This window comes from Sardina pilchardus, chromosome 1, assembly GCF_963854185.1.
Source record: "Sardina pilchardus chromosome 1, fSarPil1.1, whole genome shotgun sequence".
Classification (NCBI taxonomy): domain Eukaryota; kingdom Metazoa; phylum Chordata; class Actinopteri; order Clupeiformes; family Clupeidae; genus Sardina; species Sardina pilchardus.
This window is the reverse complement of record NC_084994.1, coordinates 50902100-50917191: the sequence shown is the minus strand read 5'-3', so window position 1 is coordinate 50917191 and position 15092 is coordinate 50902100. Positions and strand designations below refer to the sequence as shown.

At 42.5% G+C, this 15092-nt stretch overlaps 1 protein-coding gene across 1 annotated transcript; it reads left to right on the top strand.

Annotated features, from left to right (window-relative positions):
- Nucleotides 1-271: 271 nt before the first annotated feature.
- peli1a (pellino E3 ubiquitin protein ligase 1a) lies at nt 272-13116 on the top strand. The gene is made up of 7 exons (XM_062548894.1): nt 272-653; nt 5178-5398; nt 7633-7762; nt 8052-8153; nt 8641-8850; nt 9328-9516; nt 12177-13116. The coding sequence occupies exons 2-7, from the start codon at nt 5289-5291 to the stop codon at nt 12810-12812; spliced, it is 1377 nt and encodes a 458-aa protein (XP_062404878.1). The 5' UTR covers nt 272-653; nt 5178-5288; the 3' UTR covers nt 12813-13116.
- Nucleotides 13117-15092: the final 1976 nt, after the last annotated feature.

Here is a 15092-nt window from a genome sequence, read left to right as displayed (position 1 = left end):
TATTGCCAGAGTCGAGTTACGTTCGGAACATCCTAGTTAGGACATTAGCCTATGCTCTAGGATAAACGTTAGTTAGACTAATCTCTGTCACTGAGGCAATTAACTTTTTTTTTATTATCTTCCATCAGACAGTTGCGATCACCACTGTGGATTTTAGGCAATTTCTTAATATAATTTTCATATTGATAGCCTTGGTTGGGCTATAAAATAGATTACAGGCTAGAATATGTTTTTTTGATTTTGGCAAAAAAAAAAAAAAAAAAAAAAAACATAGCCTAGGCTAGCCTACTTAGGCTGTTTGTAGATAAAATTTTAATATAGACTACAAATATTTCATAACCGAACGAGGCAGCAACGTTAATTGGGCTGGTGACATGTGACGCAATGTTGTGTGTTGCGAAGAGGGGGAGACACAAAAATTGCACCTTCATTATGCGCGTGCCCCGGTCATCCTCGGTTGATATAGGATGTGTGCTGAGCAGTCAGTGAAGCTACACTGTGTCGACTGCATTTATTTCTTATATTAAAACGTTTACTTAAACCTTTGTTACTTACAAAGTAAACTTATCACGTAGAGTAGGGAGCTTCAACTTTGAGATTCTGCATCGACCAGTCGCACATTCAGTGGACAACTGTTTCAGGCTTTCAGTCGGGTAAGTGGCTTTTATTCAGTGTTTTTGTTGCGGCATAATTATGCAAGCTTTCCCCCGGAATATATCAAACTGAAATTATTTTATTTTGTAGCCTAATTAATATCAGTAAACTGTAGGCCTGGCCTATAGAATGTATAAAAACCATAGTCTAGGCTACTATATGGGCAAGACTACCTTGAACGAATTACAATGCCTGGTCGTGGTGATGATGGTCGACAGTAGCCTAAACTAGACGACAAAAACAATTTAAAAAAAAAAAAAAAAAAAAAACAGAATATCATCAAGGCAAGGTCACTGTTGCAGTGGACTAGGCTACTGTGAATTTAGACATGACTGGCTGGTTTCTAGTTTCTAGTAGCCTAGCCTATTATTGTACTATGTGAAATGAAATCCATTGGATAGGAAGTTTGATTTTATGGCTCCATTTGGGTCATAAAATTATTTTGGAATTTGCATACAGTAATTCAGTTAGCCTAGGCTACTATTGTCCATTTTATTCTGTTGCCGGCTTTCTCCAGGTTGTTACATCTTAGCTCATTTGAATTTGTCATTTGATTATAGTAAATGTCTTCATTAAGAATGACAGTGGGTTCACACACCATTGACCCCCAGCTCAAATAGGGCGAGTCTTCCACTGCCTTCTCTGCAACCAGCCTTGTCTGCATTAGCCTGGATGCTTTACTTGGTTTATAAATAACTGCATATCACTCTTACACAGGTTGTTCCAAGCCTCAAAAGGCTTGAATCACTTTTTCAAATTAATGTCGCTGTTGTTAATCTAGTGGGATGAAGATTGACAGGTCTATGCACAGATCCCAAGTGTACCACATCCCTGTCACTAGGTTGCAGGCTGGAGGCCGTCAGTAAAAAAGTTAGAGGAAACATGCATTCATGGAAGATTGAGAAAGAGCTGTGTTTGGAGAATTTGCCCCTGCCTGAGTTCCTATGGTGTCATCTTCTGATAGCCTAGGCTATTCTCATTTTAGGTCGCAATATTTGTGCTTTACTATTCCCATATTTCCACAATGTTTTTGGTATTAGGCATAGTATTAGGCTATGTCAGGATATGCTTTTTCAAGATAGGCTATCCATGAATAAGCCATATGAATAAGACAATAGCAGAATAAGGATACAATTATGTTCAACTGCTTTTGTTTAGCCTACAGTATTGAAAGCTTTCATATCATATTCTAATAAGGTCAATTCATAACTTTCAGTTTGTGACTGTGTCTCCATCAATAATGAAACACCTCTTTCTGAAATGATGTGTAAGATGTCTTCAGTATATGGGGATACTACTGAAACACTTTTCACAGACACTTTTCACTGACATATATAAGCTTGCATAACCTTTGCAGGTTTTTTTTTTTTACTTTCACGTAGGCCTAGATCCTTTAAAGCAGTGGTTCTTAACTGGTCTGCTTTGGGACCCACACTTTCCCATGTTCATTAAGTCACAACCCATATATTTATTTAGCGATCAAGCCAACGGACACATGCAGTCATGCAAAGTGCCTAGGTCTACTTGTTTGGAACATGCTGATGTTTGGCATTGCATTTGTGAAGTCTCCAACTCCTGATATCACTTTTCAAAGTACTCGACAGGTTTGTCTGACAGGGGTGCTTTGTTGTGTGGGATTTTTTCTCATGTGCCAGCAGTTGTGAACACCGTACACTAGGGTTTCTGTCCCATTTTGTCTCAATTTGAGTGAATCCTCATCCTACTTTACTGTAAATATTCAGGGTTGTAGCCTGCATTTACCTCTAAATGATGTCTAACATGATGACATGTCACATTGTCTAGATCCATGACAATGACTGACGAACAAAAAAATCCATTATAAGATCTGCATTAATGGGCAATTTGTTTTTCTTTCTTTTTTTTTAACCACAAGCTACAACGGTTCTGTGACCCACTTTTGGGTCCCGAGCCACCAGTTAAGAAACACTGCTTTAAAGTATGTCGCTTATGCTAGTGACTATAACCTTCTAGATATTGATTGAATTATTTAAGCTCAGGTCTTCTCACTCTACAGAACTCATGCATGTAGCCTAAAGAATGTGACTCTTTTTAAATTGTGTGTATTTACAATAAGTAGTCGTATGTAATTTTTATTGAAGACATGAGCAAGGGTTACCGAAGTGCTCTTATTTCATGAAGATGAAGTTGAAATTGAGATAAGCCAAACCCTTTATCTTTGTGAGTCTGGGTTAGAGCAAGACCCTGAGTGGTCCCATTATCCATGTGCTGTGTGAATGGGGCTCTGTGATACTGAGTTTATTCACCAACAGTGACAAGTGCCAAGATCACAAATGTGTCTAGCTGAGTATTTCTTTTTTTCTCTCAAAGAAGTTGAGAGACTGTACCAGCCCATGGCACTACAGTCAAAGAAACACCCAGTCCTGCTCCAATGTCTATACTGTCACAAGCAAAAGTTTGAGACTGTGAATTAACCTATACTCTTAGAGCATCATGCTGTAAGGATGAGTGCATTTTTCAAATAAGAGTTTTTATTGGTCATCAGGCCAACACCTTGCCTTTTATGTGTGTAACTGTGTCCTGTGTGTGTGTGTGTGTGTGCGTGTGTGTGTGTGTGTGCGTGTGTGTGTGTTTGTGTGTGTGTGTGTGTGTGTGTACTGTGAGATTTCACCACTGTTTTTAGTATGCATATCACCATGGAAACAAACCAGTTTATTTTACTCTATGCCTCTGCCAGTCCTAGACTGGCGCTGATTCAGAAAGAGGCCGGATGTGTGTGTGTGTGTGTGTGTGTGTGTGTGTGTGTTGTGTTTACATTAACAGTGTGTGTGTGTGTATGTAAAAGAGACAGACTGAAATGAGTGGAGAAAAAGGAAACAGCATAAGTTTAGGGATTATGTGCTCCCATGTGTGTGTGTGTGTGTGTGTGTGTGTGTGTGTGTGTGTGTGTGTGTGTGTGTGTGTGTGTGTGTGTGTGTGTGTGTGTGTTTGTTGTGGTAGAGCTCCTGGCTCACATTCTTGGTGGGGTGTGTGACCCTCTCCCCCAGAACAGTGGCTGCATTATCTGCTCGTCTGAGATGCGTTTGCCTGTTCTGCCTGCACCCAGTGACAGGGGTTGGAATGGGACACATTATAAAGTGCCGGCCGGTGCCTTTGCACTTTACAGGGGACGTGTGCCATGGTTAATCATAATTGATCTAACTGCCCTCCACGCTTATATAAATTGACCTTGCTTATCTCCCCTTGCATGCACTCTATTCTTTATGTGCATGGTCCTGAACAGTGTTTTATGAGGTGCTGTTGGCTATACTGCATACTCAGTGTTTCCTAGCCTGTTGACTATACGTACATTCAATCTTAACCAGATTAGATTAATTATGCACATGCTTGTGCACACAAAATCATAAACATTATTTTCCTATGATGCCATGAAAAATCCCAATTCAAGTGTCTTCCTGGAAATATTCTTTGCTGTTTTCAAATTTCACTTTCTAGGCTGTTCAGCTTCAGCTTCTTGGTGGCAGTAGCAAAACGTTGGTAGCAAAAAATGCTGAAAAGGATTTTGATTTGCGAAATTGTGTGAAATTGATACTAATATTTTTGTAAGGTTCACAGCCAAGCCACAGCTTTTAACTGCATGAAATTGTATTAACTCCATCAGAAGTAAAATGTTATCCATTTAAGTGACACTTATAGGCTAATGCATTGCAAGATCTTGATCTTGGGCATTTTTTATATATTTTATTTCTTGTAGCAGCTGCCACTAAAACAAACAGTTTCAAACAAAGATGCTGTTCCTGTTTTTCTTTTTTTTTGTTAAAACAAGCACGTTTACATAAACTGATACATTTCTTTTAACTGCTAACATTTCCCGTTTGTCCTCTTTCACATGTTGAACGTGTTGGCTCTTTCCAAATTCAGACATTTGATTGTTAATTTCGGACTCTTTCCATTAGCAGCTTTTGATGTGTTTTTGTTGCTTATATTGAAACATCATCTTAAGCAGACAGACAAGAGAGGGAGGGCAGACAAATGTGGCAGGTTTAGTCAGTTGGTGAGTCTAGAGATCAGTGCTTCGAAAGGCCTAGATTTTTGACGGATATTTTTTGGTCTATATTTGTGTGCAGTGTGACCTACATCACTTCCCCAGCAGGTTCAAATGGGATGTTTATATTGGGATGGGGCTGGGGATAGGTTTTGTTCATGTTCCAATAGGTTTTGAGCAGTGAAGCGAATCTATGACAGACTGTCACCACCACACCCACTGGTCAGACAGACAGTCTCACCAAACTAGCTGTTCTCATCAAAAGAACACCCTCACCAACAACAGCAACTGCAACCCAGTTCAGCCTTATGGAGTCATGTCAGATTTGTTTGTCAAAGAGTGAGTCAGTGTGTGCACAAAATGTTTTTTCTGACGTTGTTGACCAACAGACAGATTGAGGTGTGTGTATGTGTGTGTGTGTGTGTGTGTGTGTGTATGTACATGCATTTATACACTGAAGAAAATAGAACCTATTCCATCTGTTCTGTTCATTTATTAGGCTGGTAGCCGGAAATAACCCCAAAAAGAAGCAGTTGATGTTCATAAGAAGAACACAAAAGAAGAGGGGTGAGGAGGAGAAGCTTAAGAGCTAAGAAGAAGGAAGGGGTCTATGCTGGAAGATCTGATAGCCTCACCAATGTTCTCTGTGGACCAGGACATCTCAAGCTACACCATGCCTAGCAAGCCACCTATCAAGTATGGGGAGCTCATTATTTTAGGGTAAGAGAGAGGGAGAGGCTTTCCCTAACATTCTTCTCTTTGAGTCAAGTAGTCTTTCAAAACAGGTCCAGAGAAATCTAGTATGGTTGAGTGTGGTTGAATAAATGCTTAATGTTGACTTGATGTTTGTTAGTGTTGTTGTTAGAGTGTTTACAGTTATGTTTTCCAAACACTGAGACTGGAAGTCAGAAAAACAAATCTTAACCAAAATGTTTATTGAGAGCAGTCAAACAGGGAGGAGTTGTAGATTAAATCTGTTGTCTTTTGAGAAGTCTTGATTCAAAAATCCGTACGTTGCTGCTTGGCTTGCTTGTTTTATGTGAAACAGTTCTGATAATCTGCTGCATATGATCTTCATTCTGGTGGAGTGGCAAGTTCCATTGATGTATTGTATTGCCCGTTGTATTGATAATCATTTGATCTCTTGGAAAGTAATAATCTCTTCAGCTGAATATTGGTACACCATTTTTCATCAATATACACACCCAATACTCAGACACTGGGCCCGGTTACATGCACATTTATCCTGATAAGGTGTCTAAAGTTATACAGAGCTGTAAAAAAAGTATTTGCCCTGATTTCTTCAATTTTTGCACATTTGTCACACTAAAATTTTCAGACGATCAAGCAAATTTTAATATTTGACAAATTTAGCCCGAGTTAATACGAAATGCCATTTTTAAATTATTTCATTTATTGAAAGAAAAAAGCTAATTTAACCAAATTTAATTGACAATTGGGTTCAACATCACCAGATACAGCCAGGTATAATTACTGCCAACCCTGTTGAATTTAAACATCACTTAAATGGAACTTGTCTAGCAATGTGAAGTTGCCTAAAAGGTCTCAAAAAGCAGCGCAAGATGCTGCGATCTAAAGAAATTCAAGAACAGATGATAATGAAAGTCATTCACATCTCTCCGTCTGGAAAGAGTTACAAAGCCATTTCTAAGGCTCTGGGACTCCAGTGAACCATGGTGAGAGCCATTCTCTACAAATGGAGAACATTTGAAAAAATTGTGAACCGCATAGACAACTCAGGGACTGCAGGCTTTCTTGATTCCACAATAAGAAAGAGACTGGGCAAAAATGGCATCCATGAAAAATACTGCTCACCAAATAGAACACAAAGGCTCATCTCACATTTGCCAAAAAAACATCTTGATGACCCCCAAGACTTTTGGGATGATATTCTGTGTACTGATGAGTCAAAAAATAATCAATAAGAGCATCATACCAACAGTCAAATACGATGGTGGTAGTGTGATGATTTGAGGCTGCTTTACTGCTTCAGGGCCTGCAACCAATTTAAGGTTTTGGATTGGGCTAGTCAAAGTCCTGACGGATTGAGATGCTGTGGTGGCATGACCTTAAACAGGCAATTCATACTCGAAAACCTTCCAATATAGCAGAGTTAAAACAATTCTGCAAAGAAGAGTGGACAAAATTCCTCTGCAGTGATGTAAGCGACTTGTTGGAAACTTTTGATTGATGTTGTTGCCGCGAGTGGTGGCTCAACCAGTTATTAGGTTTAGAGGGGCGATACTTTTTCACATTGGTTTGAATAACTTGTCACCTTCATTAAATTAAGAAAATAGTCATTGTCATTTAAAATCTGCATTTTATGTTTACTCGCGTTGTCTTTGTCTTATATTAAAATTAGTTGGATAATCTGACACATTTAAGTGTGACAAATTTGCTAAAATAGAACAATTTGGGAAGGGGGCAAATGCAAATGCTTTCACAGCACTGTAGTTATTAATATAAGCACTCGGTGTACAGTACAGTACTTGTCTCACTTCTCCTCATGCTGTGACCTTGTCGTGGTGGAGAGGCTTGCGTGCCTCTAAGACCCTGAAAGCTATGCCGGAGGGGACTGTGCTCCCTGGAAGGTCTAACCATACCGGATTGGTTTCAGGCGAGTGGCCAGACTAACAACAGCATACAGACTCTCATTGTTAGCGGTGGAGTACAGTGCAGTGTGTGTCAACTGCATCAATTAAAGAAAACCTTCACCTGTCATAAAAACGGGAAGGTCAGCGTTGTCACAACACCGCTACTGTTGCCATAACACAGTTAGATTCTTGTCATGAAGTTGTCATCAACCATAAAACAGGTAGGCATCCGGCTGAGCTACAGAAAGGCTGTTAACAATGATTTGTTACAAGTTTATAGCCCCAGTCAAGGTCATATACCTCGCAACTATTACCTAAACATGATGCTACATTTCACAGGTACAATGGCTCCCTTCCAAACGGTGACCGAGGCCGACGGAAGAGTCGCTTCTCTCTCTTTAAGAGGCCCAGAGCCAATGGGGTGAAGCCCAGCACAGTTCACTCTGTCTGTTCGCCACAGGCTGCCAAGGTATATGGACCCGACAGTTGAGCAAAGCCTTCCTCTTACACCCATAGAGCTGCACCAGGTGCTCGATGAACCCCAACAACCATATCATTGCAAAGCTGCCTAATAATAGATGTGACAATCAAAATGTGAATGATAAAGATTCTATGTGAAGAATTACACTTGCTCATTGTACAGCACTTAAAAGCTGTCCAGGGAGACTGCTGTTTGCTGTACAGACAGACAGCCCTGGCAGTGTGTGTGAGCGTCTGTGAGCACTGTTCGTCATGCTGTCTCCCTCTCCTCTCTGTAGGCCATCAGTAATAAGGACCAGCACAGCATCTCCTACACGCTGTCGCGCGCTCAGACGGTGGTGGTGGAGTACACTCATGACAGCACCACGGACATGTTCCAGGTACCCAACACTGATGTCCTCTCAGCCAGACACACTCTGACATGTAGGAGTTCATCAAGTGCTTTGTCTGCTCTCGACTTGTTAGAGTATTTCTAATTTTGACTACCATAATTTCCCGACTATTAGCCGCGGCTTATACATAGATTTGGCAAAATTTCTTCCGCTATGAGGTTAATACAGGGGGCAGTTAATATGGTGTTAATATGTTCTTTTAACTTGCATAAAACACTGCCCTGTGGCTTATACACAATGCGGCTTATATGTGGGAAATGACTGTAGTTGGGTCCTGGCTGGGCTTGATGAAAATGTGTAAAATCAGTATACCAGAGCAGAGTTCTGGTGCGTACAAACCTCTTGAGAACTCACAAGCGTCTTTGTAATAATGTGATTTAGTCAACCTCACAGACAATTAACCACATGAAAATGTCAAAAAGACAAAAAAAAACCAGCACGAAAAGGACACTAACTCCTCTCTTCCTTGTGACAGATTGGCCGCTCCACCGAGAGCCCCATTGACTTTGTGGTGACGGACACGGTACCGGGCAGACTCAGCCACGGCTACAGCGACAGCACAGCGCTGTCGTCACAGAGCACCATCTCACGCTTCGCCTGCCGGATCATCTGTCAGCGCCACCCGCCATACACCGCCCGCATCTACGCAGCCGGATTCGACTCCTCCAAGAACATCTTCCTGGGGGTACGCATGAGTCAGACCCAGCAAACTGTAGAGTCATGAGAAGAAAGGTTCATTCTAGAGGCCTACGTGCCCAATAAATGGGACCCTTCCCTGGTAGATGTAAGAGGAGAGAGTGGTCAGAAAAATGGGATTCCATGAATGTCCCATGTATGTATACAACACATGCAGCAATTTCATGTGTATTAGCCGCATTGTGTATAAGCCGCAGGACAGTGTTTTATGCAAGTTTAAAGAAACGAAACCATATTAATACCATATTAACTGCCCCCGTGTATTGATTGATAGATAGATAGATAGATAGATAGATACTTTATTGATCCCCAAGGGGAAATTCAAGAGATAGATACTAATAGATACTATTGACCTCATAGCTGCAGATAAATGTTGCAAAATCACTGTGTAAGCCCTGACTAATAGCTGGGAAAGGACGGTCCACTTAGAGGCGTATAAACACCACTGCTCTCCATGATCCTGCAGGAGAAGGCGGCCAAGTGGAAGACCCCCGACGGCCGGATGGACGGACTGACCACCAATGGCGTTCTGGTGATGCACCCCCGCCACGGCTTCACTCAGGACTCCCGCCCCAGCGCCTGGAGAGAGATCTCCGTCTGCGGCAACGTCTTCAGCCTCCGCGAGACCCGCTCCGCACAGCAGCGTGGCAAGATGGTGAGCACAGCACAGGGCACTCACATGCACACACGGGCTCAGAGCAGGGGCGCAGCCCTGCCAGTGGGGGGAGGTTGGCGTGGGTACGGGTGTGGTGGTAGTGGCAGTGGAGTCTTTCCAACACAATTTCTAGATGATATGAAAATACACTAGTAGTACAGCAGACAAGTATAAGACAAGTACAGCAGTAGTTCAGGGACAGCAGTGGCGTGGCTCAGGAAGTGGAGCAATTTGACTGTTGCTGGTTTGCGCCTGGCTCTTCCTAGGCCTGTTGAAATGTCCTTGAGCAAGAGACTGAACCCTAAATGCTCCCTGTGTGCAGGTTGGTGTCTTGCATGGCAGCCTTCACCATCGCTGTGTGATTGGGTGAATGTGAGGGCATTCATCTGGAAGTGCTTTGAATGCTCAGAGGAGGAGAAAAGCTGTAAATGCCGTCCATTCACTATTGTGTTCAATTGCAACCAAAAGGCCATGTTTTAGTTTAATTGGGATTTATGATTTATTTTTTGCAACAAGAAAAATCAGACAGTGGGCGGTTTTGAATTAGCATCTGGCGAATTTCAAGTATCTTGAGGTGAAAATGACCACAGAAGTGCAGGATTTATGGTTTCTATCATTTATATATATATTATATGTACATAATGTCATTTTGAAGCCATATCTAAACAGAGATGCTCTATTATGGTTCTAATACGTGCTTATCCGATTGTTAAGTCTGATGTTCTTTGCAAGTCCAAGCAATCCTTCCCCTCCACAACTACGAGCACATGTTCAGAGTACAATATTGCAGCTCCAGATGAATTCAGCTCCTCTGTGAAGCTGCTGCTCCATGTAATCAGGACAAAGCAGTGCAAACGAACCGCAATATTTCCAGTCATTTACAGCAAAAGTCAATGGGGTTGAATGCAGTCTTGTCATTGAACATTTAACCACAGAATTTCAATGTCATACTCACCAACTCTCTCTCACACACACACACACACACACACACACATACATTTACAAACTTCCTCCCTACCTCTCTCTCTCACACACACACACACACACACACACACACAGAAACATTCATACTCACACACACCCTTCCCCTGAACCAAAGCCAAAAAATTGGACTGGCAGATGCAACGTGTAAAACAAACTAGCCCGTTTCCACGGTGACGTCCACACACAGCCATAACACACATTCCCACACTTAGTCACTCCTACTGAGTCCCATGACCCTCAGCACAGCTCTAATCAACGGGCCACATGTGCTCATTTCATGTCATTTTAAGAGCTGTTGTTAATTCATTAAGAGTTTATTTAATAATGATGAAGTTTATATTTACCCGTTGTCATAGCTTCTCTTATCTATCTTTGGCTGGCGATGCACGATAACATATCTGCCATCTTAAGTTCCTGACCCACATGCTGCTGTGGGCTGTGTTTGTAGTTTTTCAAGAGCTGATTTCCCTGTTCAGTGTTGCCTACAGTGCAGAGTGTTCTTTTCTCTGTCCCAGGGGGCTGATTTAACCCCCTCCTATCCCCATCTTTCTGATCTGTGTCTTGCAATTAGATGTGGAAAGTGGTGGTTGCCTAGAAGTTGGTTGTTCAAAATATGTCTGAATGGTCATGGTTAGCTCTGACTTGTGAGACTGCCTGGGTCCTGATATTAGCACTGCATTCATGAAGGAAATATGAGTTATGAGATGAGAGTAAACTCCAGCGATGGGGCAGCTGGTGAACTTGATCAAATGTCTGAATGGCACAGAATAGAATCAAATCTTTCGTTTTCAGTGTTAGCTTAGATGATTAGTCGGTGACTCCTGTGAGAAACTCTCTGAAGCAAGACCAAGTAGTGGAGCTCCCTCTAGAGTCGGCCTAACACTATTGCAACGAAAACTGGAGTGCATTTTTTTTTTTAACGGAAGGTGCGCCTTACATACAAATGCAAATCATGCCAAAGTGGCAGGTGCCTACCATTGCACAAAACCGGCTCCGACCAGATGGTAAAACCCAGACACACAGACCATGTTATCACTGATGCTCCTGAGCTACAAGGTCTTGGTAGCCAAAGTCCTGTACAATGGTATGGAACCCCTACAACGGCACAGGAGTAACATATGAGCATATGAGCATATGATCACAATACAGTGAGAATACCCCAGAATTCTACAATATGTATCAGATACTTACATTGTATTATTATACGTAATAGTGACTGTGAGGTGCATGTTTTCTCCTGTTCACATTGCCTGTTAGCGAAGAAGATATCGCAAGATATCTCGTAAATGCTTCATTTATTTAGCAAATCTGAATACAGTACCCTGAATGGGATCATGGTGAACTAGTTGGTCCTAATGGCCAAAGCCCTTGGAGGAAATGCAGCGGCCTGACCAACTTCATGAGAACTGTGACTGAAGTGCTTCCTCCACACTAATGACTTGTGGTCCAACTTTTATGAGTCACATAATGTGTACAATGGTTTTGTACAAAAAGTCTCAATCTCTGTACACTTCAGTTTCAGTTGCTCATCCCACCACACCCCGGGCTCTGAGACTCTCTGCTGAGTCCTCTGCATGTGGACGGATTAGGAATGGCTGAATGTAGGAATGGCTGAGTGTGTGTTCATTTTATGAAGAAAAAAAAAAGACTCAAAGCTTGTCCATTTTTGCGTGCAGGTGGAGAAGGAGAGCCACGAGCTGCGCGACGGCTCGCTGATCGACCTGTGCGGCGCCACCCTGCTGTGGCGCACGGCCGAGGGCCTGGCCCAGACGCCCAGCGTCCAGCACCTGGAGGAGCTGCGGCGGGAGCTGAACGCGGCGCGGCCCCAGTGCCCCGTGGGCCTCAACACGCTGGCCTTCCCCAGCCTGCGCTGCCGCCAGCTGCTGGACGCCAAGCAGCCCTGGGTCTACCTCCGGTGCGGCCACGTGCACGGCTACCACGGCTGGGCGGGCCGCTCCCGGCGCTCGCAGGAGGAGGAGGACGAGGAGGACGAGGAGGAGAACCAGCAGCCGGGGCAGAACGAGCAGGACCCGGGCTCCAGGGAGCGCCAGTGCCCCCTGTGCCGCGCCCGCGGGCCCTACGTGCCCCTCTGGCTGGGGTGCGAGTCGGCCTTCTACCTGGACGCGGCGCCCCCCACCCACGCCTTTGTGCCCTGCGGCCACGTGTGCTCGGAGAAGACGGCGGCGTTCTGGAGTCAGATCCCGCTGCCACACGGAACGCACACCTTCCACGCCGCCTGCCCCTTCTGCGTGCGGCCCCTGCGCCGGGAGAGGCGATACATCAGACTCATCTTTCAGGGACCGCTGGACTAAAGTGGACAGAGGGGACATCCCCTCATATGCTGATATTGGTGTAATATACATTATGCAGCCTTTTATACGTCAGAGTGATGGACAGTAGACTCTGAACATGCCTTGTTTCACACGACCGTTTGAGACTGTAAGCAATCTGTTATGTGTAAACTCAAAAAGACTGTTTTCAGTGTTGTTAGAGAATCCTAGAAATATGGCAAGATGTTGTTTTGGCAGTTGATGCACTGACGCAAATGAAACATGCCGTATCAGGCAGGTGTGGCCTGTTTGATGATTAAATTATCAAATTAAAATACTTAATGTATTTGTGCACTGGTGTGTGTGTGTACCTGTGTGTGCCTGTATGCATGCAACATGGAGGGGGTTTTGCATGAGTGTGTGCCTGTGTGTGATTTCATCTCTCATGTGCTGCCAGGCTGGAGGTCAACATATTACACTGTTGCAGCAATCAAGTGGGTGCATTTGCTTTGGGATTTTTGCTGCTTGTTAGGAGTCCCATCAGTAAGCGGCTGGAGCCCTTATGTGATTTTACTGATTGTTCTTCTACCTCTCTTTTTTTCTCCTTTCTCCTGGAGGAAAACTATGTGGGTAGTAACCACAAACAAACCAGGTCTGCAGTTTCAGTGAAATGACTTTGAGAATTTTGCATTTGGATCATATCTCAATAATTCTATAGTCTAGACAAAATAATCCTTATACTGGCGGCTCCCATATCTGATGAAACCATTCCTACCAATTTCACCGACTGAATTTCCCTGCCATTTTGATAAAAAAAGAAAAAAGTTCATCTTATTTTCATGACTGTTGAATTATCTTCACACCTTGCCAGAGAAAACATCCAATGAGATGTCGATGTTAAAACACGTCTAATATATGAGCCAGTTTGTTGTTATCCTATAGTGCCAATTGTCTCCATTTAAAAAGATGTCCAACAGCCAATCAAGTCCGTTAATGCTTCTCGTTGATGGTTAATCCTCTTGAACATTGTTAGGCACATCCATATGTCCCAGAGGCTATGTATTAGAGGAGAGTTGTGCTGATTTTTCACATACTGTAGATCACAGGTATAGTGTTACACTCTGGGGGCACATACACACATGAACATACTCCAGAGTGTGGCACTGTAGCCTCCTTGCAGCTCTAGCTGTTGGCTGCAGCAAGAAACAATTGTTTTTGGGGTTTCGTACCGACAGTACTCTGTGACCTTGAGAAACTAGAGATCTATGTGAAAATCGCCAAAATTCTGCTTTAAACTTGACAAAATGAGTCATGAGCTGGCACTATAACAAGAAATTATGCTTTTCATGCTTGACACATAATTATTCAGTACAATGATCAACTCGTTTGGTAGCATAATTATTACCTGTCCTGACAAAGTTAGAGTTTTTAGAGGTGTGTGTTTGTTTTGACTGACAGTAAGCAAGAAAACTACAACTATTTGGACCAGATCTGAGGGTGTCACGGGTGTCTTGATGAATTTTGTTTCACTTTTGATTCAAGTAATGGAATTTGGCCTTTGCTGAGGTCTCCACTCTCCTAGTGCATTTCTATGTTTATTTATGTATTTATTTATTTGTTTATTTAAAAGGGACAATGCACATCAATTGACATTCTTTGTTTACACTGAAAATGTAAATGTGCCAGAGTTAGCAAAAGAGCTAATTTTCATCTGTAGTCCATTGGCAGGTCAACACATCATCACTGTACATTATAAAAGAAATACAGGAAAGATTGAGAGCAAATTAGGAGAGAAAAAAGAAAGATGGATACATTGTATAGTGCTTGGAATGAGATAAACCAGCTATTAATGAGCACAGTTTTTGTCATTTTTAACCCATCTCTTTAGTGTAGTTTTAAATGATAAATAGCTGGTGCTGTCTCTTATCTCAATTGGAAGGCAATTCCAATAATTTGACGCCCGTACTTTGAAAACTGTTTGGCTAAACTTGCTACCTTGTTTCCTCAGGCAACTGCACTTCTGTGCCCCATGTAGGCTACATTCTGCTTGGAACCCCATTATTGCTACTTATACAGCATTGTATATTGTATTTCTAATTACCCAATGCAACATTATTAACAGTCATTGTTCACTATATGTATTCATGTGGTTCTTGATAATAAAAAGTGTATGAAGGTTGAAATCACAAATATCAAGTGGTAAAAGAAAGGCGATGAGAACTCAAAACTCAATTTCATCTCAAAATGAGGGTCCTTCACAGTCTGCATAATGGTGCTCTGTATCATTATAATTAATCATTACTATAGTCTACTCCTCACTCC